Consider the following 26,858-nt stretch of genomic DNA (forward strand, 5'->3'; position numbering starts at 1 on the left):
CTCTTTCTGTACATCACAGTTGCTTGTTTTTCTTGTGCAACAGACGCAGAGAGAAGGAGGGAGAGACAGAGAGAGAGAGAGAGCGAGTTGTGCGTGTTGCGTACTCAGGTACGAAGGGGCTGTTTGCTTTGCCACCGTATCACTTGCGCGCGTGCTTTGAATGCTGCCTGCAAGGGGGATGGGGGATGATTGCCCACAACAACACGCACACACACACACACACACACACACACACACACACACACGTACAGGGTTATGAAGGGCAACGGTGGCTGCAGCCCGATCGGATGTATTTGATGCGTATTGTGTGTATCCGTTCTTTTTTTTTTTGTTGTTCTATCATTCGGGAACGGGCATGCGAGAGCTGAGCCCTCCACCGGGCCAGGGCTGCTCAACTCGTGATGATCCAGTCTAAGCCATGGGGGGACGGCAAACGTTTCAAGCAAAAGGCCGGAAAGAATTATGTTTTTTCGATCGTTGTTTTTGTTTTTGTTTTGTTGCTGTTGTTGTTGTTGGTGTTCTCACTCTTCAGGGGGTTGAATGAGTGTGACACACACACACACACACACACACACACACACACACACACACACACACACACACACACACACACACACACACACACACACACACACAATAGCACACACGAAGTACAGTAGCTGCAAGTTCACGATCAGTTCCCTCTCTCCATTTTGAGGCGACCTTCCGGACTGGCGAATTCTTCGCGCGCATGTTCGTGGGCGAATCAGAGAATTGGAGGAATTGCAGAGGAAGGAAGGAAGAGGAGCGGGGAGCAGTTTGCGGCGTCATAATTGCAGGCGCCACCACGTGGCTAAATTCCACACTTTTTGAAGTGCTCGGGTTTATCTCTCGCTCTCCCTCTCTATTTCTTTCCTTTGCCACCAATACCAGTGCATTTGTTGCATTTACCTGAGCGTGTAGCTGCGCGATTCATGTGTGGGGGGATGGGATGGGATGCAAGCCAGCAACAACGGTGGACGGTGGCTCCAAAGGCACAGCTGTGATCGCGACCGCTGATGACTCATACCGTTGCGTTACGATTTCGAATGTGTCTCTTCGTTTTTTTTTTTGTCACGGAATTGTGTGTATGGGTGTTTTCATCTTGTTTGCTGCCTATTGGTCTCATTCGACTCATTCGAGAAGTGATACTCAAATTCCGCTTTTCCGCTCATAGTTACCGGTTAGCTTTGCAAATTCGCTGTTCCTGGAATGATGGGGGGATCTTCACATGGTGATCTACAGGAGCTCCTACAGGAGGAGAAGATTAATAGACAAAGATTTACAAGCATCATACTTCATCCATAGGCTCATACTCGATGGGCAATTTTGCAACGGAAAACAGAGGCACACGACCTAGGCGTGATTCTAGCTAGTATTCTGAACTTTACAGCACACCACGAGGAGACCAGTCGACGAGCAAAAAGAACACTTGGGCTTATGTTAAAAGTTGCCTAGGTCTTAGCTTAGCTTAGCTTAGCTAGATGATCTTAGCTGCCCCAAATCCCTATATTGCAGTCTAGTTAGACCGATTTTAGAGTACGGCACCGTCGTGTCTTATCCGTATGTCGAAACACGTTACGGCCATACGCTGTCTTCCATTGAAGGGTCATGATGCACAGCCTTCCTATCATTCGCGCTGTCTTCTTTTAGGTCTCTAGAAACTCTAGAAATTAGGCGGAGGAATGCTCAAGCACTCTTCATTGCTGGCCTGCTCTGCAGCAACATAGATGCACCCCAGATACTGGAGAAACTTTTAGCTTACACCGACCAACTTCTAGGCACAGGCAATTTTTAAGGCTGGAATTTAGCCACACACAGTATGGATCAAATGGCAATGTCTTGCGTATTCAATAATCTATTCGTCCATTTTGATTTTAATACCAGGGTTAGCACTTTTCTGTCGGGGTACTTTTTTCTTCTGGCGGTCTGGACCTGTACGAATTAACAGCATGTCCAACATGGGTTCAAGCCCCAAATAGACCGTGTCCCCATACGTAGGACTGACCATATCCTGCCCAAAGAATATTTTAAATCTTATCATAGTTTTAACAATGTTGTTACGGTTATTTCACTAACCCTTCATTTTTCATTTGAAAGTCGTGTATGATCTAACAAGAGTAAAATAAAACACACTTCCATCTACAGAACTCAAAAGTTAGAAATACTCGGCTTATCCCTGTTTTGCGTTAGTATCGTATTTCAGGTAGCATCTGTATAGCCTGTTCCAAGTTCCCTTCGTCCAAGACATAATATGCATTTAATGAGATCAATTGATGCCTTAGTGTCAAATAGCAAATCTCTAAACGTGCTTCAGAACACGCTTACAGGTTGATTAGAGCCAGCCATCAAAACTCCAAATTTTAGTTTTAACAGACAGTCTTACAAGGGTCCATCTACAGAACTCAAAAGTTAGAAATACTCGGCTTATCCCTGTTTTGCGTTAGTATCGTATTTCAGGTAGCATCTGTATAGCCTGTTCCAAGTTCCCTTCGTCCAAGACATAATATGCATTTAATGAGATCAATTGATGCCTTAGTGTCAAATAGCAAATCTCTAAACGTGCTTCAGAACACGCTTACAGGTTGATTAGAGCCAGCCATCAAAACTCCAAATTTTAGTTTTAACAGACAGTCTTACAAGCGTCTTCACAACGTTTTAAGGGAATTAATTTATATTTTGTAATATAATACTTAAGGTACATGTTAAGCTAGCATGGCGGACATGATTGTATCCTTAATAAACAATATTAAACGTAAATACTTCATACAAACACTTTACAGTGAACTTCAACACATAAACTCAACAAATCTATCTCTAATCATTTAAGATCCTCTTATAAGACCCGGCACTGGTATTCAATACCTCCTAAAATAGGCCGGTCCATAATGCTCAATCCTAGATTAAGCGGAAACTCAGCAATTGAAACCAAAACTTCAAAATTCCCTAAATACACCTCAATCTTTGCTTCGGAAACAATATCCCTTTACCCCAATATCCATAGCAGCAGAAGAAGGACTACGAGAGGACAGAAATAATGTTCTGTTCACGGCCCATCGAAAGATTGTCATATCCAAAGCCTTGAAAAAATAGTTATACCATCAACGTCTCCGTCATCACTTTTACTTGGGTCCCAAGATATCTAGGTATTCGTGGCAACGAAAGAGCAGCTAAGCTCGCAAATATTGGCAGGTTAAAATCCCCCATGAAACTCCACCTCACTGGCCAAAAGCGATGTTGTTAACTGGACGACAAAATATCGTTCGCATGCACTGGGAAACATATTGGAACAATGGACAACAACCACACCTCCGAAAAATCTAAACAAACATGTCACCATGGAAAGCCGAGACCAACGAATTCTATCCAGGCTTCGCGTTGGTCACACTCGGTTAACCCATACGTATTGATAAATAACTAACCCATTGACGATTCTCTCTTTCTTTTCTCTCTCTCTCTCTCTCTCTCTCTCTCTCTCTCTCTCTCCCTCCCTCTCTCTTTCTCTCTCTCTTGTTGTTCTGCTTACGTTGAATGTCATCGTGCTATGGCCCGGTCAACAATAATTCTCCCGAATGCCCGGTCCCTGCCTGCAGCCTCCCATCCATGTAGACAGTCAATCTACATAAGGTAGCTTGCTTCACCTGATCCAGATATGGAGCTCGCTGCGCTTCCCTGCGTCTCGTTGTCGAATCGGCGATAGCTGTCGAACATCTTGTGGAGTTCGACATCCTCATAACATGACCCAGGCATCGTATCACGTCAGCCTTTACCATCAACAGGATATCAGGTTCGCTGTACAGCTCAGCAAGCTCCTGGTTCATCGTTCTCCTCCGAACTCCATTACATCCTCCGCTCGAATGGACCAAGACTCGTTTACATAGAGGACCAACGGGCGAATCAATGTATGATATATCTCACATTTCGTGCGGTCTGAATCGCAGCAGATGATGAATCCAATAATATGATAATAATACATCTTTACCCGTAGTAACGACCGTCCCTAGATAGTACAACTCCTCTACCGTCTCGGGATTGTCACCGTCAACTAATACACTTCCTCTCCGTTGGGCTGAGTCTCCGACAAGCAGGTACTACGGCTTCGTCGCATTGATTCTCAATCAAATTCTTACTGCTTTGCGTTTGAGTCGGGTGTACGCCTCACACACCTTCGCTGAGACTGGTAGAGGATCGTGCCACGAATGTCTTTGATTAGCTCCACGCTTCAAATGACTCCTTCCAGGGCGATGTTAAAGAGTTGGCCTCTAACAGCCTAATCAACTTCCCAGGAAAGTGGTACCGCTTCATTATGATCCATAGCTCGTTCGGGTCCATGGTATCGTCAACCGCCTTGAAGTCGATGAACAGGAAGTGCGTAGGGATCTGGCGCTCACGCCACTTCTGGAGGATCTTCCGAAGAGTAAAAATTTGGTCGGTTATGGATTAGCCTCCCAGATAGGAAGCTGTTTTGTAGACTAGGTGAATGGCATCCAGCTTCCACTGCTCTGGTAGTTCTTCTTGCTCCCAGTTTTTATTGGTCAGCTCATGCATTTCTTAAGTTTTTAGTTATTAGAGGTATTTGTTGGCTATTTAGATTTGCTTCTTATGCGAAAACTCGTTATAGGCGGTAGTTGTTATGCGGGGTTACAATACAGTATTGTGTTATTGCGTTAGCAGCGGCTGTGAGGAGGAGTTTGAGTAGATTTTAAATTGTAACTTATCGTATGAGAACAAGATTAATGGTCTAAATAAAACATTCATTTTTTGGGAACGGCCCAATGCTTACGGAAACATAAAGAACAGAAAAAAAGACCAATGCATAGAGTTATAAAAAATATATATGTATTTTTCACACGACTCGACACTAGCGCTCTTAAAATACGTGTACGGGGACACGTTTTAACACTTTCAAACGTGTTCGCATAAAATAATCGATTTTGTTTCATAAACTTCAGCCTTAATTCAGAACCGTAACGAAGAACGCGTCTCGGGGTCTTATTTGAAATTTCTTGGCCTTTCCTAGGATTTGTTTCTGGGTCACTCTGCCCTGCCCCAAAACTAATTGTAGCAATTGCCCCACTTTCGCAGCATAGGTTACCACCACGAAAATGCTAGCTGGAAAGTTTAAGGTACAATTTGTTATATCAGGAGCGTATAGGGGCTATCTTGAGGGCACAAACCCACTTTATTCTATAAACCCGTCTTCGGTCTTGGCGCTTAGAACTCCGAAGGCCTTTCCTTCGCGTGAGCTGGCCCGAGTTCTGCCGTCAACACTAACGTTTGTTACAATACTATAACTATACAGCTAACTGTAGGCACTATAACATTCAGTCTAATGTTTCATGCGTTGAAAGCAAAATGCAAAACAATAGTTGTATTTTTTCATATCCCATGCATGTAATACAATAGCGTTTAATATTATTTTATTTAAAAAAAAACTTAACTTAAACTTAATAATGCAAATCGGAAGCTTGCTAATCTAGAAATATTTAAGTTTTTATGCTGCATACATTTTGCTCATTAATTAGGAAAAAAAATAAAAAAAACCTAAGCGAATTTGTGAATGTGTGTGTATGCTACGTATCTATAACTTGGATCGGAGGGATATTGTTGCTTATGGATGATTGTTGTGGACCAGAGACAGAAGAGGGAGAGAGAGGCCTACCAGTCCATCTATTTACGCTAAAGTTTAAGTGCCAAAAAAGAATGAAAACAAAATGTTTTTAAACTGAAAAGCCAAAACTAAAATCCCGAAAAGCCAAATTAAAACTTTGCCAAAATATTAACAAATGAGCAAGAACTGAAGCAGCGTTTTCTTTTTATCAGTAACACAATAATATGATTCCGCTGGTTCTGTTGAATGGATTTGTGATCGACGCTTAGTGAGTGCATTTGCCGTCTGTACAGTTGCCAGCGGAGATCGATAACAGTCTAGTTGCATTAAAAATTATTACATTCATTACGCCAACGACACGACGTCACATTGCTTAAATAACAGAGAGTAAGCCACTACAATTCAAGTCAAAAACATATCAAACGAAATAGTAACAGGCGGCGCAACGTTGCAATAATAAACAATGAAAAATGAAGCTAAAAACTAATGAATCGTCCAGCGTGTGCGGGTCTCGCTCGCGTTTAAATGTCGAGCAGCGGCCTGCGTTTCCGGTACTTGGCGACGTACTCGAGAATGTCCAGCTTCTCTCTGCAAAGAGGAGGAAAAAAAAAAACACACACACAAACGAATCAATAGATCTGTACCATGCAGATGAAACGTCCCTTTGCGCGCCACTTACCGATCTTCCAGCTGTTCCTGCGTCAGCTCGTTCGGGATGAGGAAGGTGCCATCGTTACGGTTTTCCTTGTTGTCCGGCTGGTCCACCACCGCCTGCTTCGGAGCGTCGACGGTTGCGTTCGCAGCAGCGGTTGTGTCCTCGACGGGGGCGACGGTGCTGCCATCGCTGACATCCAGCGAAGCCGCCGGAACACCTTCGCCGATCCGGTTGACGCAGGTCGGCGGACATCTGCAGCTCGCCCCGCACAGGCTGTCCTGCTTGTGGCAGCCGCAGCGCCGCGAGCCACAGTTGCCGGTGCAGGAGCAGCTGGCACTGCCACCACCGGTCGCCGCCCTGCCCACGGTGCTGGCGTTGCTCTGGATCGTGCTCGAAAGGAGTGTCTCGCGAATGCTCATGGACTGCTGGAAGCAAAGCGAAAGGGAGGCAAGAAAAGAAAAAAAGACATATTAACGTATGGCGTAACGCAGGAGAAGCACCATAACCGTAGTGTCTATGACCAAAAGATTTATAGATTTTTTACAGGCTATTTACGGGCAGTCCATACTAGGTTTGAAACTACGATGGGTGTATTCGGGTCGTTAAGTCCGTGTAGGCGATCATTGACACTAGCGTTAACGGACGGGTTGCTGGGGCTTACCTTCTTGCGCTTGTGCAATGGTGTGCCGCGGAAGTCAGGATCGAGTTCCGGGTTGTCGTCATCCGTGCCACCGACCTGATTGTACTCGTCCTCAAGGAACTCCAGGTCGAACTCGGTGTTAAAGTCCGGGTCGAGCAGATGGTTCGGCATGCGGCGCTTGCGGACAGGCCGCTTGGTCGCCTCGTCGAGCTGCTCGCGCAGCATCTGCGCCGACCGCTTGTACAGCTCGAGCTCGTCGCGCAGCTGCTCGATGCGCCGGATCGCCTCCTCGTGCACGGCGCCTGTTCCCGCCTCCTCCTCCACCTCCTCCCCCTCAGCCCCGGTACCGTTGGTAGGGGCGGCGGTTGCCGCCGCCGCTCCACCCGTGCGCTGCATCAGCAGCAGGGCCAGCTTGTCCTCGTACCGCTTCTCGAGCTGCACCACCTCCTCCCGGTACTGCTGGTCGGCGGCCTCGAGCTGGGCGCGGACCTGCGCCAGCTCCTCCTCCTGGCAGTCGCCCGTCGCCTGCAGATCGACCAGCTGGAAGCGTGTCTCGATGAGGCGCGTGTGCGTCTGGACCAGCTGCTCCAGCAGCTGCTGGAACGCGTCGCGCGCCTCGGGCAGCTTCGCCAGCCCCTCGCCGAACGCCGCCACCTGGCTGTCGGTGTCGATCGTGTGCAGCTTCGTCTGCAGGTCGACGATCTGCGCGTTGCGGTAGTCCAGATCGAGCTGGCACTGCTGGATGTCCTGCCGGAGGCGCTGGTATTCGGCGCCGCCCTCGGGCAGCTCGGCGCACTGGCCCTCCATCTGCTTGATCTTCTTCACCTCCTGGGCGCGCTGGGCGCGCAGCACGCTCAGTGTCACCGTCGCCTCGACCGTGTTGCAGATCAGCTCGAGCTCCTGCTTGACCCAGCGGGCCGCCTCCGCGCCGCGCATCGCCGCCCGGTCGCGCGCGCCAGCCGCCGTCTTGCTGCGCTGCTGCCGCTCGAGCGTGGCCTTCAGCCGCTTATTCACCTGGATGGTTTCATCCATCTTGCGCTGCATGATGCGCTTCTGCATCGAGTAGGTCGACTCGAGCTTCTGCAGCTGGTACTGCTGCTTGCGGTCCTTCGCCTTTAGCTGCGTAATTTCCTTCTCCCGGCTCGCGCGCCACTGCCGGAAGCTCTCGCTCTCGGTGCGCAGCGTCTTCAGCAGCTTGACGCGCGTCGCCTTCATCTGCTGGATCTCGGAGCTCAGGCCCGCGATCCGCTCCGCGTCCTTCTCGTGCAGCTTCAGCAGCTTCGCCTGCCGCGCGCTCTTCTGCCGCATCTCGGCCAGCTCCGCCTCGAGCTGCTGCACCTTGCGCCGGCGCTCCTCCGCCAGCTTCGAGCGCTTTTCGCTCGCCTTCGTGTTCTCCAGCAGCGCGTTCAGCTCGGCCAGCTGGCCCTCCAGGCTGCGCATCTGCCCCTCGTACTCGTGCAGCTGCTCGGTCAGCTCACGCTCCCGCCTGCTCGTGTACGACTGGACCGCCGCACTGTTGCCCTGACACTTCCGGTGCAGCTCCTCCTTCAGCGCGATCTCGCGCTTCAGCTGCGTCAGCTCGCTGTGTATGCGTATCTGCTGCTGCGTGTGGAACTCCGACTTGCGCTCGAACTCCTCCGTGCGCAGTGGATCGTCCACGCCGGCGCCGGCGGTGGACGGGCGAATCATCCGCGACAGTGGCGGCCCGTACGCTGCGCTCAGGCTGCCCAGCGAGTACACCTCGTCCTGGTGGGCGGTCAGCAGCCGAGCCAGCTCTTGCCGCAGACCATCCTCGCCCGGCTGGGCCTCCCGCCCCAGCAGCTGCTCAATGTCCTCGAGCAGTTTTTCCGCCAGCATCGAGCGCTCCTCGTGCACCTCCAGCTCGTGCATCGTGGCCTGCAGCTGCTTCTGCAGGCAGCGGTTCGCCTCCTGCAGCTTCTGGTAGCCGGCGGACGGGTCGCTGGCCGACCCTGCCTCGCTGCTGCGCGGCGAGCGGAGCAGCTGCGTCTCGGTCAAACCGCGCACCAGCGGCGAGTGGACCGGCTGCGGCACGCGAAACGTGCCATCCTTGTCGGTGGTGGGTGGACAACCCTCCCGCCCACTCTTGAGCATCATCACCTCGACCCGCAGGTCCTGCACGATCGCCTCCAGCTGCTTGATGCGGGCCTGCTGCGGGTCCTGGTTGACGATCGGCTTGTTCTTGATCTTGCACACGCGGTTCGCGTACCGCAGCGTGCTGTACGTTTCCGACAGGTTGTAGTCGGCGGGCGACACGCAGGCTATCATGAGCGTGTAGGAATTGCCGCCCAGCGAGTCCTGCAGCAGCCGGGTCAGCTTCGAGCTGCGGTACGGTATGTGCATCTTGCCGGCCGCCCCAGCACTGCTGCCCAGCGCCGTGATCACGTTGCCGAGCGCCAGCAGACACTTGTTGATTTGAACCCCCTCTTTGAAGCGGTCCCCTGTCGTGTCCGTCTTTTTGGAGCGCTCCGACCCGGCCAGATCGACCAGGTGGAATTTGGAGCGCGTCACCACGGCCGGATCGTCCCGGGCGGTATGGTGCAGCGTGAGCGTGAAGATCGCGTGGCTCCGGCTGGACACGTTGTTCATCGCGGTCGCACGCACCACTCGGCCGAGCGAGCCGCGCGCGAGACAGTCGAACGCGGACTGCACGCCGCCCGCCGCCACCTCGGTCAGCCCCTGCAGTATGATGTCGCCCCCGACCGCCTCCCGTATGTCCACCGGCTGCCGCTCGGTGCCGGCCGGCTTCTCCGCCAGCAGATCGAACACCTGGTCCTGGTAGACCTCGATATACGAGCAGGTGACGCGCGTGTCGACGTGCGCCGTCACCTCCGCCGTCCCGTCCGCCATCAGCCGGAAGATGTCGTTGATCGCGCGCGGTATCACGCCCACGCTGCTGTCCACCTCGCCGGCAAAGTGCGTCCCCATCGTGAACGTCTTGCCCGAGCTCGTCTGCCCGTACGCGAGGATCGTGGCGTTGTAGCCGGCGAACAGCTTGTGCAGCATCGGCGAGACGGCCACCTCGTACAGCTGCGACTGGACCGTGCTGGGCGGGAAGACGTAGCTGTAGGAGAACACGTCCGACGGCGTGCGGCCGCCGCACACCAGCAGTTGCGGGGCGCCCGGGGCCGCCTGCTCGACCACCGTCTGGCAGCCGCGGGCCTGCTCGGACTGCGACATGGGCCGGATGCGCACCGCCACCTTCACGCACTCCGGGCCGGGCATGGCGGCGGCACCCGGCGCCTTGGTGGGCTCGCGCGGGGGCAGCTTAATCTCTGAAAGTGTGTGTGTTGGTGTGTGTTTGTGAGGGTTGATTGATACGACTGGAAATTGCTTTGTAGCTATAGCGGTGGGAAAATGGCGTTACCTGATGGACGCGTCGGTTTGCTCATCGTGTGAAAAGCGAAAGCGCACTTACAAACGTTCTCAACCTGCGATCAAAACAATTTGTGTTGAATGTAGCTAACGGCCGCGGGTTCGTTGTAGCTGTAGCGGCTGGTTAACGTGTTGATAAATTGGTCCACACAGCACTGAAATAAACTTGGCAACAATAAAAAAAACAACTGCAGCACCTAAACAACAAGCTCGCATCACACTGGCCCCAGCAGACGCCTGTCGCACGAAGAACGTTAAACTCGCGAATGGCGGTTGGCAAACTCAAATTTCATTTCACCTGACAGTTGAACGGGCCCGCTGCGCGTTACGATGGCGTTACGCGTATCGCTCATGTCAAACCGAAGCAGCATCACCCAAGGTGTAGTAGAGAGAAGGTGGCCTTGTAGGAAGCTCTTGATCGCCATCAGGTCGTTGCCAGACACACCGAAAAATAACGCTTGTGATTGTAAACACAACCAAAAAGGGAGTTTTGTTTTTTCTCAATTTTGATGAGAATTATCGACAAACTAAAGTTAAATTTTAAACTCTATTCCAGGCAACTGGCTACCCTCAAGTGACCAAATGGATTTTGATTGGCTATTTATCTGATTTTGGAAATCCGATTGACTTTAGGCCAAAAATACACGGACTGGGATTTCACGGTCGCGGAATTCCGCCTGCTGAAAAATGCATGGATATGATAGTTCGGAAAAGTTGCCGTTAACAGTTTAGTTTTATATACTTTGTGCAATGTAAATGAACATGTTATCCATTATTTTAACTCTCAAATGTAAAAAAAAGTAAAATAAAACATAATAAAATGTTTGTATGTCTCCGAAAAAGAATATGAGTTGAAATATTGGACAAAAACGGGTAAAAGTAAGGCTCAGCCCTCTACGTTACGCTAGCGTTACACGTAACGCCTGTTTATCACAAACCCAAGCAGCATTTTTGAACGTTTGTTTTAACCGCCGTGGATGAGCAAATTAATAGATTATCATGTCTTAATATTGTTTTCTTTTATATGAACAAACATACCCAAATAGCCAGCTCGTACTTTATAGCTGATTTAGGGCTGTTTAACGAAAAATCGTTCCGATGTCGTACTTTGTGGCTGATTAACAGATAGGCGGTACTTTGCGGAACTATGGAGCTTTTTAACAGGCACATGGTACTCTTTGGAACTTTGCGGCTGATTAGCACTATGTGTAGGGTTCATAATAGAACTTGAAGGCTTGTTAAGAAAGGGTACTGAACTTGGTGGAACTTTATAGCTTTTTAATGCATGACATCGGTTCAAGGTGGCTCTTGTCAAAGTGTCAAAGACGGACGCCGGCAATAATCTCATTGCTGCTGCACAAGTTAAATTCGTTAATTGAAGAATGAATATTGAGTGAAGTGATTGTGAATTATCAGTAAATTGTGTAAAATTGTGTGTAAATCATCAATACAAAAGATTTAGAAATATACATATGTGTTTAAACGAAACAAATCTTGTTGTTTATTTCATCGATGACGCTTGCTTGAAAATAAAACACAAAGAAAAATAATCCCTGGCATCGTGGCATAAGGAAGCTGCTTAGGCGCTGTTTGAAAGACTCACATAGAACTTTGATGCTGTTTATCTACTGCAAAAGGCGAATTAGAGCAGCGATCTTTAGCGTGCCAAAATGAGCTGCTTAAGCAATTCTGGCTATTTGGGTAAATAAGTACAGCAATCGCTAATAAAGATAAATTCATTGATAATTCATTAGTATAAATATATACTAATATTATTATTAGGCTATCATTTTTAACAGCAATCAGAGTTGTAACAACTTCAAGAATTATAATTATAACAATCTTTTACATAAATAATAAATAATAAAATATGATTATTTATTTATTTACCCAGTTATTGATAAAGTAGGATAATGAAATACTTTCAAGTATTTATTAACTTCATTAACCTAATTTTTAAAAAGAGCCCTTGTATCTAAAGTAATTTTTATTCCAAATGGCCGGAAATATTGATTGGAAAGGTAATAATTATATTTCAAATATATAATTTAATTATAATTATTTTTTATATTTTATATTTTCTAATCATAGGAAATGTTACTCCAATTGAAAGCTTTTGGGGTGTTCATGAGCTTCCTTCTTTCAGACTTTTTTTCATTATTCATAGTGCAACAATGAAAAATATGAAACCTGTTATTTAATTGTTATTTAAAATTAAATCTCCTAGATATCGATTCATCTTAAAGCAATTAACTTTGTTTTCATCGCAATTTAAAATGTTTTTTATTCTAATAATGTACATTGGTCGGTCGCTTGGATGACAAAACTGTAATAAAAATGTTGCTTGGGAATATTTTAAGGGACGTAACGCTTCTCCAATGTAACGTAGAGGGCTGAGCCTTACTTTAACCCAAAAACGTGACAACTGAGCGCACGAAGAACTGAACCCGGCGCTATAGCACTACAATGTGCAGCGAGCGGTCGGCTGTCAGTCAGCGAATGTAAACAGAGGGCGGCACTGTCAAGGTGGAAAAGTGGTTTGTTATCAGTGAGACCGTGAGCGAGTGAGGGAAAACGACGACCCTTTTTCCGCAGGGCAATTGTGAACCATTTCAGAAGAAGGAAAAGCTGGAACAAATTTCCATAGCGACGTACAGGAACAACGGTGCGTGTGCGCGTGCGGCAGGGTACACACTGGCAGGCGTGAGAACAAAACCCAAAAACCCTTCGGGCCGGGTGTATCCTGAAGCAGAGCGTTTGTTTACCTTTTTTCTGTGTGTGTGTGTTCTCCGTGCAACTCTCCCAGATCTGCCGAACCGTGCACCGTGATTGAGGCTTTGTTGGAAACAGGATTTGCGTGACGGGCATGATGGGTGGCAGAGAGTAGCCACCTGCCACGATCCCACCAACCCCTGACGCCCACCTCCGTGTTTTGGATGGCATCAATCGGCCGAGCGAGCGAAGGAAAGCGAACGAACGGAGCGGATCGTTAGGCGCCGCAACATCCCTGAGGGAAGGAGGAGAGGCCACCTCGTGCGATGGTGGCCGGATCGTGCGAGCCGGCAGCGAACGAGCAGCCCGGGCTCGGTACGGCGGAAGCGCTCCAGCGGCTGCACGACGACATCGAGTCGATGCTGCGCGGGTACGAGGAGCGCTACCGGCGCCAGCACTGGGCGGAGAAGGTGCGCTCGTCGCTGGTCGGCAGCTCGACCAGCCCGTTGGGCTGGTTCCCGGTGCTGGCCTCGCTGCTCTGCGCCCTGTCGCTCACCGTCACCGGGTACTACTGGTCGGCCGGGCTGCTGCTGGTGCTGCTGGTGCTCACGATCGCGCTGGTGGTGCGCGAGAACAACCTGCGCCGGACGGAGATCTACCGGAAGCTGCGCACGGTGCTGCACGAGATCCGGCTCGGCGTCCGGCTCTGCCCGGACTGGACGGTGGACAATTATCCGCACCTGTGCAGCCCGCTCTCGCCGTGCGTCACGCTGCAGTGGACGTACCGGGACGGGCGGATCGTCAACCTGCCGTGGGCGCTGCTGGTGCGGGGCGACCACATCGTGATGCGGCCGGGGCAAGTGTCTCCCGGCACCTGCCGGGAGGTGGGGGGCCGCGGGCGCCGCTTCAAGTGTGGCGAAACGTACGGGTTGCAGCAACCGACCGAGCCGCCGGTCAAACCGATCGCCCGGTCGCCCCTGCCCGACCTGGTGTGCGCGGTCGAGGCGACGCCGTACCTGGACATACTGCGCAAATCGCTCGACTGCTTTCTGGACCGCCCGAAAACGATCATCAACCAGCAGCGGGAGCTGCTGGTGTCCCGCTGCCTGCAGCGCTGGGGCTTCGGCCTGATCCTCTTCCTCACCGTCTCGATCGGCATCTTGCGGAACGTGGGCCTGTACCTGCAGGGCAAGCTGCCGACCAACTGGATGAACGTGTTTCTGCTCAACCCGACCGCCGCCGTGCTGCCGCTGCTGCCGCTCGTCTTCCCGCTGCTCTGGGTCGCGATCAATCTGTGGGGCGTGGCGCGGCTCGAGACGCTCCTGTCCATCCCGCAGGCGGTGATGCGCGCCCAGGCCCAGAAATCCTTCGCCGAGGATCTCGACACGCCCACGTGCGATCTCGACCACGTGAAGCTGCCCCGCCGCACCGTCTTCTTCTACTGGTGGCAGCTGCTCAAGGGCCGATCGGAGCTGCTCGGGCGCAGTGCCAGCGTCGTCCAGGTGCTTGGGACGATTACGGTAAGGAGATGTCTGGTGATGGTGGAGAATGGAGCTCAGTGACTCAAGGCTTCTTTCTCGCCCAATTGCAGGCCCTGTGCTGCGTCGACAAGAAGGGCATCCTGTCCTGGCCGAACCCGACCGCCGAGAAGGTGTTCTTTCTGCGGAATGCGCGCGAAGGCGACCTCAACACGGACCAGTCCGAGCAGAGCAGCCTCAACTCGCAGGTACGCCGGTTGATCATTCGACCATTCCACGCCCTGCCCTTCCTCTCTTTCTCTCTCTCTCTCTCTCTCTCTCTCTCTCTCTCTCTCTCTCTCTCTCTCTTTCTGTCTCTATATCCTTTGCACCACTGAACCATTTTTCGCGAGCACGGTCCCCGGCTATGTCGCTGTCGATTGGCACCATTTCATCTCTCAGAGTTTAGTTTGTTTTCGCCGCCTCATCGCTCATTGCAAATTGGATTGGATCGTGTCCACTATCTGTTCCACTTTTTTCCCCTGCTTCATTCATTCGTGCATTTTCTTCTTACACCACAAAAACACACACACACAGAAACCCATCAGGACGGGGAGATGCTGGTTTGTTTCAGTTTCGTTGTACGGTTACAAGTCAGTGCTGCTAAATGTCATGAGCATCACGAGATATTCACCAACGCCAAACAATGAACATATCCGTGGTAGCTTGCTGCGCATTGCTGATACTCAATGAAAGTACGTCATGACATGAAAGTACGGACGAATGCGAGAGGCGAATGTTTGAGGCAAACCCGATACTGACAAGCTGAGCTGAATGCCGTCTGCTAGCATAATCATGACTTTCTCTCGCTGTGTCAACTGTCACTGTTTCAGTCACCAACACTCATGACTGAAACGAAGCTCAAATCAGCTCACATACACAACTGTGATGAGCAGAGATGAGACCCAAACAGTTGGTGGACCAATCAGATGATTGGTGACATTTTGTTTAGCACCCAACTCTTGATCACTCACTTTTCTGGCGGTGATAATCACGACGTTCTTGGAATATACTTGGCGTGTGATCTCAAGCAGCAAAATGAGCATTGTTTCTCGCTCTATCTGGTTTGATGGTCTGTCGGGTTGAACAGAGTGAGAAACCACGCTCATTTTGTTTCTTGGAACCACTCGCATGCTCCGCATATCTCCCATGACTATCATATCTCATGACTGATCACCGACTGAAAATGTCGCGACCAAGTGTCTGACCAAGAGTTGGTTGCACACAATGTCACCAAGCATGTGATGGTCGCGACAACTGTTTGAGTCTCAGCTCTGATCATCACAGTAGAGTACATGACGCAGACATAATTTTGTTTCAGTCGGAATTTTTCATGACTATGTCAGTGACATTTTGCGGAACTGATCACAATAAGAAAAAAAGTCATGACAAAGTGACTGACCAAGCGATGGTCGCAAAAATGTCACAAAGCATGTATTGGCCACACCAATCGTTTTGAGTATCACCTCTGATTATCACAATTGAGTACGTGACGCTGACATGACATTTTCTCTCAGCCCGACGTTTTTAAGACATTGACAGTGACATTTTGTAGCACTGGGTACAAGCTGGCATTCGTTTATTCGATTGTTCATTTTAATCCATTCCAAGGGCGGCAGGGGAGTTATGTGTAAAATATGTAAATATTTGGAAGGGGAAATTACATAACTTAAAAAAAATAAAACGAAAGACAAATTTTAACCCTTAACTCACCCCGCCTCACCCTACGCTCATTTACCTCATGCTGCACGAACAAAAAAAGTCAAACGCAAAACTCCAACGCCCGCTCTCCTAAACCGACCTCTTCCCCGCCCGCTCCACCACTCCAAGCGCCCGTGTGCCGAACGTTGATTTTACCATCTGACCAACAACAAAACGACCTAATTATTTTACAGTGCTGCCTGGAGCATTACCACCCACTCTCACATATCATCGAGCTGGTGATTAATAGTGTTTTTTTCCTTTATAGTTTTATCTTTACGATCTCCTGTTTCTTTACATCCGTTTCTAGGCAGTATCTTTGTTTACTAACTACCACTACTACCTTCCCGTTTGTTTGTTTTCTTTTTTGTTCGTTTCTTTATGTACTACACAATCGTTTGTTTCGTCGTGTTCGTGTGACCGCCGGCTAGAGCAGTGTTTGGTTTCGTTTTTGTTCTCTCTTTCTCTCTCTTTTTCTCTTGCTGTCTGTCTCTTGCTCACGTTCTCCGTGTTTTTGAACGTTTTTGGATCCTTTTTGGTATCGTTGGTCGTTCTTTGTTACGGTTAGGCAGGTCTTGGCAAGCTGTACACGATGTTTTTCCTAATGTTTGTTTCCTTTTAGTATAAACTTCTTCTTCTAAGGCAGTTCTAAGCCTTTAAACCTTTAATATATTTTTGTTACAGTCGTTTGTTTTGATTTGTTTGTTTGCTTACCTTTTTCTCTTTCCATACTACACCACTCTTCTTTTCTATTACTGTTGCCTTTTGACTGTGCTGGTTGTGTGTAATAAAACTTTCACTCGAACCGCGTCACCGTGGCATTGCTTTTTTCAAGTCAGCGTTTTAATTTAACGTTTTAACACATAATACTTGTGTATTTTCATTTGCTGTTGATTACATTTGTGAAATTATGTTTGATTTTTAAACCACATCCATTGTTTTTTTTGTGTGTGTGTTTGTGCTCTGTTTGTATTGAATTGTTTAGTGTCATAGATTATGGTAAATTTTAATTTTTGGAACGTTTTTTTTTCAATTTTAATCTACCATGCTATGTCCGTAACCAATCTGTTTGATGGAAACAAGTTATGAACGGAATTTTTATTAAAAAAAAAATAGATACGTTTAGTAAATGTTCGTAGAGTTGTTCGTTTGCTGTTATTGCTGTGCTCGCTTACGCAAGTTACGGAAAAAGGTAGCAGAACCATGCTGGGACGTCCCGCTTCTGCCTGATCGCATCGCGCGTTCCGTTTCTGCTTACACACTAGTGGTGGGAGCTCGGAATCGGACCTACCCGATTCCGATTCCGTCTTCGGAATCAATTCCGGAACCGATTCCAGTGCGGGAATTGATTCCGATTTCGGAACCGATTCCGGAGCCGACTTTGGAGCCGATTCCGGAGCCGACTTCGGAGCCGATTCCACAATCGGAATCGGCTCCGGAATCATATTCAGCTGCGGACTCGGAATCGACCAGGGAATTGCAATTTTCTGGATCGATTCCGATTCCGGAGCCGATTCCGGAACCAATTCCGAATCCGATTCCGATTCCGGAGCTGACAATTCCGTAGCTCGTTTCGATTATGGAATCGATTCTGATCCCGGAACTATTTTCGATTCCGATTCCGGAACCGGTTTTGATCCCGGAACCAATTCCGAATCCGAATCCGGAACCGATTCTGGAGTTAATTCTGGATTCCTATTCTGGAGCAGGTACCGATTTCTGATGCTAATCCGGAATCTATTCCAGTAACTGATTCCGGAGCATTCGCAATCGATTCCAGAACACTTCGGAGCTAGCCGGAATCGATTCCGAAGAAAAACTTCATTTTTTTCTATCACTTTTACACACACGTTTTCTGTTCGTTCGTCGTTCTATGTGCGCTGTTTTTAGAACCGGTGTTTAGAGGCTCGGGAACGAAAACTGTCGATGCGTTCGAAACAGTCGTGTGCTAATTAATTTATTTTCATCTTTTCTTGTTTTTGTTTCCCTAAAAAAAAAAACACCAACGGTCCACCACTTGCAGAGCTCGCAAAAGGAACCGCTCGGCGCGATAGCGGAGGTGCTGGACCTCACGCACGACCAGCACAGCCCGTTCAAGCTCGAGTTCGACGATCACGACTTCAAGAACCATCTGACCTCGCTGAAACCGCTCGGTAGGTAGCTAGTCGTTTTGAGTGTCCTGCGGCGGCACAGTAGTGTCCGCGCCAACCGATCGGCTAATACCGAATCCGCTTCCTCTTCTGTTCCCGTGGGCAGGTATCGCCATCCTGGTGAACACGTGCTGCCCGCTGACGCAGGCCCACTACGCCAAGTTCTGCGGGCACGTGACGGCGGCCGCGATGCTCGACAAGGATCTCGTTCCGGTCACCAATCGGTATGCGATTGTTGAGTCGAGTTTGAATTGCTTTATGCATGGGTATGTACTAGACATACCAACGTCTAGTTTTTTTTTTTTGTTGGTGTTTATCACTCTCTTTCTTTCTTTCTCCTCTTTTCACCATTTTATTTCATTCGTCGGATGCGTTCCTCTCGCTTGCATCGAGTTTTTTCCCTCTTTCCCCCCTCTGCTCTACTCTTGCTACAAATCCCATCGTCATGCAGGGTTTACTCTCTAGCCGTAGCGTGTTTTTTGTCCATTCGACACATTAGAATTGAAAATGAAATTGCTAAATTGCGCCAATTGGCCTAAAAAGAAGCCCTGCCTGTCCCCGTCTCAAAATCAGCTTGTCGTCGCCCATGGTTGGTAAATTATGCTGGGCTTAATGATACTTCTTATCGATAGAGAGCGCTGCTTATTAAGGATTCATCCAGACCCTGTTGGACGACCTGTGCTTACGTAATCAACAATCCAGTTTACATCAAGCGTTCGCGATTGTTTCTGTCGTTGAACCGTTTTCTATTGTTTCTCTCTCATTCTTTTTCTTTCTAACCCCTCTCCTAAAACATGTCCCATAACAAAGCCAACGGCAAAGCGGAATCATATCGTTCCGTATCTTTTTTTTTTATGGTTTGCCAAATCCTTCACTTCACCATTACACGTTTTCTTCCCTCCTCTTCGGTATAGATGAAGACCCAATTTTTGCATTGCAAGAATGTACCACGTGAGAGTGTAGGTAAATGATGACTCTTCCTCCCGCGGACCGAGTTCGGTTTTTTTTTCTGTTTAATTTCAGAGTCTGATTTGTTTTGTGTTTTTTTCTTCTTCTACTCATTTTGGTTGAAGTTCCGTCCGAGCGTTTCTAATCATTATTGGTCACACGTTGGTTTATATCTACCTTATTTATCGCTCTACTTTCTCCCTGTTTCCTGCTGCACTTTACATTCCGTTTTTACATTTCCGTTTCTTCTTCTCCTTTCTTCACTTTTTCCACCAACGGTCACTAAATAGATGTTTGCTAACTGTTTGCTTCCGCCGTCTTAACCGCCATTAGTGTTAAATAGTTGTACTCCTATTACTCACGCTCACGATGCATTAACTCGGGCCACTAGTGTTTGTGGAAACTGTGTGTTTTGTTTTGCAGATTGTTTTTTTTCTTAGGGGTACAAAAAGGGGGAAACACAAAATTGCAATGTTTTTTTTTTTTTTGCTTTGTATTTAAACATATTTCAACTGGTTTCATTTCGTTGCCCATGCACACATACATACACACGCACACTTTTGTTGGAATGTCTTTTTTCATTTCTTTCAATTTCTACACTGCGTTCCATAATGATAGGCGCACGTAGTTTTTACCCATTTTCGACAATCCTTGAGTATTGGAAAATGTTGAATAAAATCACACGTTTTCTGTTGCATTTCATCAACCACGTCGAAGCAGCCAATGTTGACATCGAACGGAAATGGGCGGACCAAAATATTGACACCGAAAACAAAGGTGTTGAATTTTAATGGCAAATGTTATTCAATTTACTCAATTGAAAACCCCTGCAATCATTCTTTCTCGCCTCATGTATTCTGTGATTTTATCGTCAAGGACAAGATTCCATTAATTTTGCAAGGTTGTCACTGTCCTGTTTGCTCTTCTTTTTTAATACCATTTTACAGGGTTTTCCTAGTCAGTTTTGAATATTAAAGTTGTTATTACCCGTGTGCAAGATGTTAATCCTCATCAATCTGGTGTTTCATTTCCATCATCATAACTTTTAATTTCTTCAGCATGATTTTCAACACGCCTCAAACTGGATTGAATTTGACAGTTCGTTGTGATGTGGTGAAAATCATATGTAAATACTGAAATTTCGTTTTTTCGATTCGAATCATTGAACACATTCATCACTGCGACAGCTGTTGAAAAACATCTTGGAGGCGGTGAATAATTATGTGCACATTCGAAAGTGACTTGGAGAACCCTGTAATACATACAGTGGTAGTGAAGTGTTAAAAATCACGCTGAAGAAATTAAAAATTATTAGAATGGAAATGAAATATTTGCGCGATGTGGAATAACTTCTTGTATCCGATGAAAAACAATGTTAACATTCGTATATCAATTGGAAAATCCTGTAAATAATTTTAAAAAGCATTTTGAATTGAAGTCAAATAAAGTTAAATTTAATTTGCTACATGGTGGTGCAGCTGTACCTTAATTGTACTGTCAATAACATTAAAATTACCTGGTGAGGTTATTGAAACACGTATATTTCAAGTTATTCTTTATTGCAGAGAATATTTCATTTTTGTGATTTTTTTTGCCAATATATTGTTCAAATGCAATAGAAAAAGTGCGGTTTTATGTCCAAAATTTTCCGATACTCAAGAATTGTTGAAAAAAGGATAAAACCTAGGCAAGTTTATCATTATGAAACGCAGTGTAGATAGAGCGAATGGAAATGCGTGACGTAGATGCGTTTTTTGGTTCGATTTCCGTTCCATGCTGGCTGCTGTAACTTTAATGTAATTATGTGTTTTTGGTATTTGTTGTTCTCGTTGGTCTTTTTGCTTCACATCGATAAAACGTAACTGTAGTATAAATATTTATGTAAATGTGTGTATGTGTGTTGTGGAGCACGATAACAAAATAATGAATGGGAGTTAAACGTTTCCTAAACAAATGTTTCTCACTGTATTAATCGCTGTTACGCTCTGCACGATCTTAGACATTCTGCGGTCTGGATGTGTGTGTGTGTGTGTGTGTGTGTGTGTGTTTGTGTGTGTGTGTGTGTGTGTGTGTGTGTGTGTTTGTGTGTGTGTGAGAGTTTGAGTGTGTTAGAGATTTTTATTATTGGCAGATTGGAAGCCACACGGAGCATACAACCCAAATTTGGAAGCAATTTATCAAAAAAACCCGAGTTCCATTCATTACAGGGTTTCTCTCCCTTGCTCAATCCTCAATGCATAATTTATTTGTACACAATTTTTTTTCTTCAAAAACTCTGTGATTGAGGTGAGCTACCCTACAATGAAGGGACCAAAAAAAAAACAATCAAAAACAACAATCAAACCTCATCTCATAAACCTAAAAAGATCCTTTTGTGTGTGTGTGTGCGCGCGCGTGTGTGTATGTCTTGCATTCCAGTACAACTATACTTACTTTTTTCGATTGTGTGTGTGTTTGTGTGTGTGTGCTGTTTTACGGCATACCCTGTCGTTCGGCGAACGCTTCCCACCCCTCTCTCCTTGCAGGCGCTGCCTGTGCGAGCTGGCAAAGCAGATCGGATTTTCGCCCCAGGCCCGGGACATCTTCCAGCTCGAGGGTCAAATCTCCAGCTACCGGCATCTGGTGCGTGTGAAATGTTTTGCCAAACAGCGACCGAACAAAAAGCGCACAATTTGCTCACTTCCCCCCTTTTTTCACTTCCCCTTTCCAGCAACCGGACGTGGTGCGGCGCGACATACGGTTCGCCCGGTCGCTGCAGCTCGCGACCAAGGTGAAGGTTCCGTTCCCGCACTCGCTGTCGGTGGTGATGCGCGAAATCAACAACGGCTCGCTGCAGCTGCTGACCCAGGGCACGGCGGACATCGTGCTGGACTGCTGCGACGACTACTGGGACGGGCACGATCTGCAGCCGCTGACCGAGAAGGAGCGCAAGCGGGCGCAGGACTTCTACCAGCGGTCCGCCCTCACCGCCTACTGTACCGCGTTCGCGTACCGGCCCCTGCGCCACGGCATCAGCGGGGCGCTGTCCGGGGGGCCGAAGGCGGGCGGCAGCGTCGCCTATCTGGAGCTGCCGCCGGAGACGAAGCACCGGCGGGATCTGTATCGGCGCGAAAACTACAGCGACCTGGTGGTGACCGGCGGCGGCGCTCATCAGTCGCTCATCGGCGGCTACGTGGATGATGGTGCCGATGGGGGTGGCGGCGGTGGTGGTGGCACCATCGCTGGGACGGCCGGGCCGCGGGCCGGCAGCGTGGCCGGGCTGGGCAGCGTGGCCCCGCTCGCGCACCATTCCATCTCGACCGACTCGCTGCTGTTCAACGACAGCCGGGACGACGACATCTCGGACGTGGACGGGTGCTACCGGATGCAGTGCCACCAGGTGTTTATTGGCATGGTGACGATGCAGTACCAGGCGCAGACCGACATCGTGCAGCTGATCGAGCGGCTCGAGCGGGCCTGCATCCGCTTCGTGCACTTCAGCAAGGAGAACGAGCTGCGGTCGCGCGTGTTCTCCGAGAAGATGGGGCTGGAGAGTGGGTGGAACTGTCACATCTCGCTGCTGAGCGACGGGGACAGCCGGGCGTCCTCGCCGGCGCGGGACGAGTGCGGCGAGTCCGGCACGGGCGACCCGTGTGGGGGGGGGCCCGAGCGGGTCCGGCTGCTCGACGTGCCGCTGTCGCTCGAGTCGTCCAGGGCGCTCAGCTCGTCGGCCCCGTGTGCTATCTCCAATCCGGACACGAACAGCCTGCTGGAGCCGGGACAGGGCGCCCCTGGCCGCACCTCGCCCGCCCCGAGCGAGCGTTCGTCGTCCGGCGGTGGCGGCGGCGGCGGCGGCGAGGACCAGGACCCGAAGCACGGGAAGGCGGTGAGCGTCGGCGGCCACTGCCGGTCGCTCAGCTGCCTCACCGACAGCACCGAGCAGAGTGCGCCGATCAACTTCGACATGTCGAACCGGGCGAAGCTGCCGCGCGGCATCGAGAACATCCGGCCGCACCTGGAGCACGTGGACAACGTGCCGCTGCTGGTGTCGCTCTTCACCGACTGCTCGGCGGAGGCGACGCGCGAGATGCTCAACATCATGCAGCAGTACGGCGAGATCGTGGTGTGCCTCGGCTCGTCCGCCTCCAACTCCAACTCGGAGATCTTCCTGCAGGGCGACTGCTCGATCGCGATCGAGCCGCTCTACCCGCAGGTCTGCCAGGAGTACCCGGCGTACAGCGAGTCGAACATCTACAACAACCGGGCCCGGTTGCGGCCCGATGCTGGCGGTGGTGGTGGTGATAGCGACGAAAGCCAGCAACAGAAAGAGCGTCGGGAGGGGCCGCTGCCCGATCGGTGCAACACCATCTCGCCGGTCTACCTCAGCCGCATCCTCAACTCGATCTCCTGCTCGATCGCGACCTGCCGGGACGATCCGATCTCGATCGTGGCGGTGATCGAGCTGTCCCGCCGCTTCATGGCCGGCCTGTGGAGCTGCGTGCAGTACTGGGCGTGCTGTGGCGCGTCGCTCGCCATCATGAACACGGTCACCGCGATCCTGTCCCTGCCGCCGATGGTCGTGCCGCTGCACACGCTCTACCTGATGTGCATCGTGGTGCCGCTCGTCGCCCTCACGCTGCTGCGCGTCGAGCCGGACCCGGCGCTGATGAAGCGGGCGACGGGCAAGAAGCAGAAGACGCTCAGCTCCCGCCTGGTGCTGTTTGTGCTGTGGTGCTACGGCATCAAGTTTGCGCTCGCCATCCTGGTGCTGGTGCTCGCCTACTGCACCTTTCTGTCCCACCCGATCGAGCTGTTTGCCGGCGGTGGCGGTGGCGCTGGATCACTCGCGGACGCCCCGTCCGCCGGCACGACCCGGGCCGTGGTGCAGCGGGACGCGGCCGAGACGGAGCGGGCGCTGGCGGGCGACCTGCACGTCGCCCGCTCCTTCATACTGCTCGGCATCGTGCTGCACTTCGTCACCATCTCGGCGTCGTTCGTGCACCGCGACTACAACTGCTTCAAGCGCAGCCCGCTCACCAACCTCTGCTGGGTGTCGGTCGTCGCCCTGCTGCTGCTGGTGCATCTCGGGCTGGCCGTGCTGCAGCTCTGCACCGACGACCATCTGTGGCGCGAGATGGAGCGCGTCTGGCCGATCGTGCTCGGCATCGTGCTGACCGTGCTCGTCACCTTTGCCGCGAGCGAGTTCTTCAAGTGGGAGGAAATCAAGTGAGTGGCACAGTGTGGACGAATTGCGAATGGGAAATAATTGTTCTCTCTGTGTTTGTTTTTTTTTTGTTTTAGGGTCAACAATCGCTACATACGGCGTGCTAGACTAGACTTTGGCACCAAGCTCGGCATGAATTCGCCCTTTTAAAGCGCCAGCGTCAATTTGCAATCGGAACGATATAGATTTTATTTAAGGAACGGTGCAGGCAGGTGCTTACATGTGCATTTTTTGGTCACGGGCTCACAAGCGACAAGGCGAGCGTGCCTCTCCACTAGCCCAGCGCGTATCCTCTATGTGTTACTGTGTTATAGATTTTTGTTTAGTTTTGTTTTAATTTTATCACTCAAAACGCTTCAAAACTCCCTTCGAAGCAGGGGGCGGGAGCAAGATTTTAGTCACGATTTAATGTATTCAAGGTAGTGCAATCAATCAGTGGGCAGTACTCTGTCCGTGCGTTCCTGTCCTGTTGGAGGAGCGGGTTGTGGGTCGCGCCATTTCGTTTCGACGTATTTTAGCGCACGCAAGGCAGGACAAAAACACAAACACACAACAATCAATAGAAACTATGCCGTATGTATTCATGTATAAATCAACTTTTGTTTTTTTTTTTTGCAAATGCTCCGTGCAGCGGACAACGGACAAATGCAAAAGAAATAATAAAAAAAAAAACAAAATCAAACAAACAAGCTAACGCAACGCGAATTTGCGTTTCGTATTTCTGTAATGTTTGCTAGAGTCCTCTAGCGGGAAGGTAGGTAAACATAATTGAGAGCATTGTTGGCATGATAGCTGCAAAATGGGTTAAATTCATTAAAAAAAAAACAATTTTAAATCGTTCGCACCCTTGTGGAACTAATTTCACAACTACGGATCAGTGGTCGTGATTATTAAGCAGAAAACTGGTGAACGAACGGCAATTAAAGCAATAACAGAATCTTGTGTTTTGGTGGTTTAAGCATCCAGATACCAAAGTGGGAATGGTCATAGAAATGTTTTATTTATATTTTTCTTCTTATGTCAATGAGTGATGAACAGATGTCATCAAAAACCTTTAGTAAGGATAATTGGAAGACATAAAACGTTCAGCAACTACAGAAGGCATTGCAATATGCGAGAAACGGGTCAAAATAGGTAGCCATACGTTATGCTACGACTCGCTCGACGTTGACGAGGGATCTCTGACGAGGGATCTTACGAAAACTAATTTCTTGCCACGATTTGAACCACTTGCTTTTGTGTTTGATCAACAAGAAGCAAGAGCATTGATATGATATGAGGAATAGATAACAGATGCCTTGGGATTTCAAAGCTCATAAAGTTGAAACCATCAAACATGCTTCGGCCATTAAGACTTAATTTCCACCATGAATAATCTAGAGCAGCGAATTTCAACCGTTGAGAAATTCCACCCAAGGTTTCCCCCAAGATTCTTACATTCTGCATTCTACGATGTGTTGGAAGCGACGTTTACAATTCCTTCACTGACGACTGAACCGGACGAACCGTCGTTGTAAATGGATAAGATTTTTTTTTATGCAATAGGTTGCAATATGTTAAAATATAGTAAAACACTAAAATTTTCAACGTTTCGTACAGGCTTGTAGATTTTCATGGTAGCTATATCTGTATATTTCTAGATTTTTAACATGTTCCTTTATGCGTTCGTCTGTAATAGTGGTGTGCTCTCTGGACCGCACCCATGACTCCGATCCGACTCCGGCTATTGCTGATCCGAATCCGCCAACTTCGACTCTAGACAAATCGGACAGAGCCCAGATGTCTTCGGACAACTCCGGCTATTGTTAATCCGATTCCAACTCTGATAACACTGACTCCAGAAGACTCCAACTCTAGACGACTGCGGACAACTACAGCTATTGTCAATTCGATTCCATCTCCGACAACTTCGACCGACATTCGACATCCAGTTTCAACTCCGACAACACCGACTCCAGAAGACTCCGGCACCAGGCGAATCCGACCGACACTTCGGACTACTCCGGACAACAACAGCTATTGACTACTGACATCTCCGGCTATTGATAATCCGGTTTCAACTCAGACAACACCGACTCCAGAAGGCTTCAACTCCAGACGACTCTAGCCGACTCCGGACGACTTCGGTTGACTTCGACTCTGGAGATTCGGACTTCGGATGAATCCGACTCCGGATAGCCCTGGGCAACTCCGGATGACCACGAACAACTTTGAATAACTCCGACTCCGGTCAACTCCAACTCCGGAAGATTTGGAACAACTTCGGACGACTGCGGCTCCGGACAACTCCAACTCCGCGCGATTCAATCT

General features: G+C 49.1%; 2 protein-coding genes across 9 annotated transcripts; one reads left to right on the plus strand and one right to left on the minus strand.

Annotated features, from left to right (window-relative positions):
* Positions 1–5,387: 5,387 nt before the first annotated feature.
* On the minus strand, positions 5,388–10,611 carry LOC4576148 (chromosome-associated kinesin KIF4A). 2 transcript variants are annotated; one of them, XM_003436988.2, is made up of 4 exons: positions 10,310–10,611; positions 6,946–10,217; positions 6,309–6,706; positions 5,388–6,217 (listed from the first exon to the last, which is right to left on the minus strand). In XM_003436988.2, the coding sequence occupies exons 1-4, from the start codon at positions 10,332–10,334 to the stop codon at positions 6,151–6,153; spliced, it is 3,762 nt and encodes a 1,253-aa protein (XP_003437036.2). In that variant the 5' UTR covers positions 10,335–10,611; the 3' UTR covers positions 5,388–6,150. The 2 variants fall into 2 exon arrangements, with proteins under 2 accessions (XP_003437036.2, XP_061512564.1); XM_061656580.1 differs by having other exon boundaries at positions 6,309–6,709.
* Positions 10,612–12,797: 2,186 nt separating this feature from the next.
* Positions 12,798–25,237, plus strand: LOC1271644 (transmembrane protein 94). Of its 7 annotated transcripts, XM_061656148.1 has the most exons (9): positions 12,798–12,982; positions 13,124–14,549; positions 14,621–14,755; positions 16,442–16,486; positions 18,271–18,400; positions 18,504–18,663; positions 21,871–21,967; positions 22,056–24,550; positions 24,626–25,237. In XM_061656148.1, the coding sequence occupies exons 2-9, from the start codon at positions 13,356–13,358 to the stop codon at positions 24,696–24,698; spliced, it is 4,329 nt and encodes a 1,442-aa protein (XP_061512132.1). In that variant the 5' UTR covers positions 12,798–12,982; positions 13,124–13,355; the 3' UTR covers positions 24,699–25,237. The 7 variants fall into 7 exon arrangements, with proteins under 7 accessions (XP_061512132.1, XP_061512055.1, XP_061512209.1 ...); XM_061656071.1 differs by having other exon boundaries at positions 12,798–14,549; XM_061656225.1 differs by having other exon boundaries at positions 12,798–14,549; positions 18,504–18,621.
* Positions 25,238–26,858: the final 1,621 nt, after the last annotated feature.

This window comes from Anopheles gambiae, chromosome X (assembly GCF_943734735.2).
Source record: "Anopheles gambiae chromosome X, idAnoGambNW_F1_1, whole genome shotgun sequence".
NCBI lineage: Eukaryota > Metazoa > Arthropoda > Insecta > Diptera > Culicidae > Anopheles > Anopheles gambiae.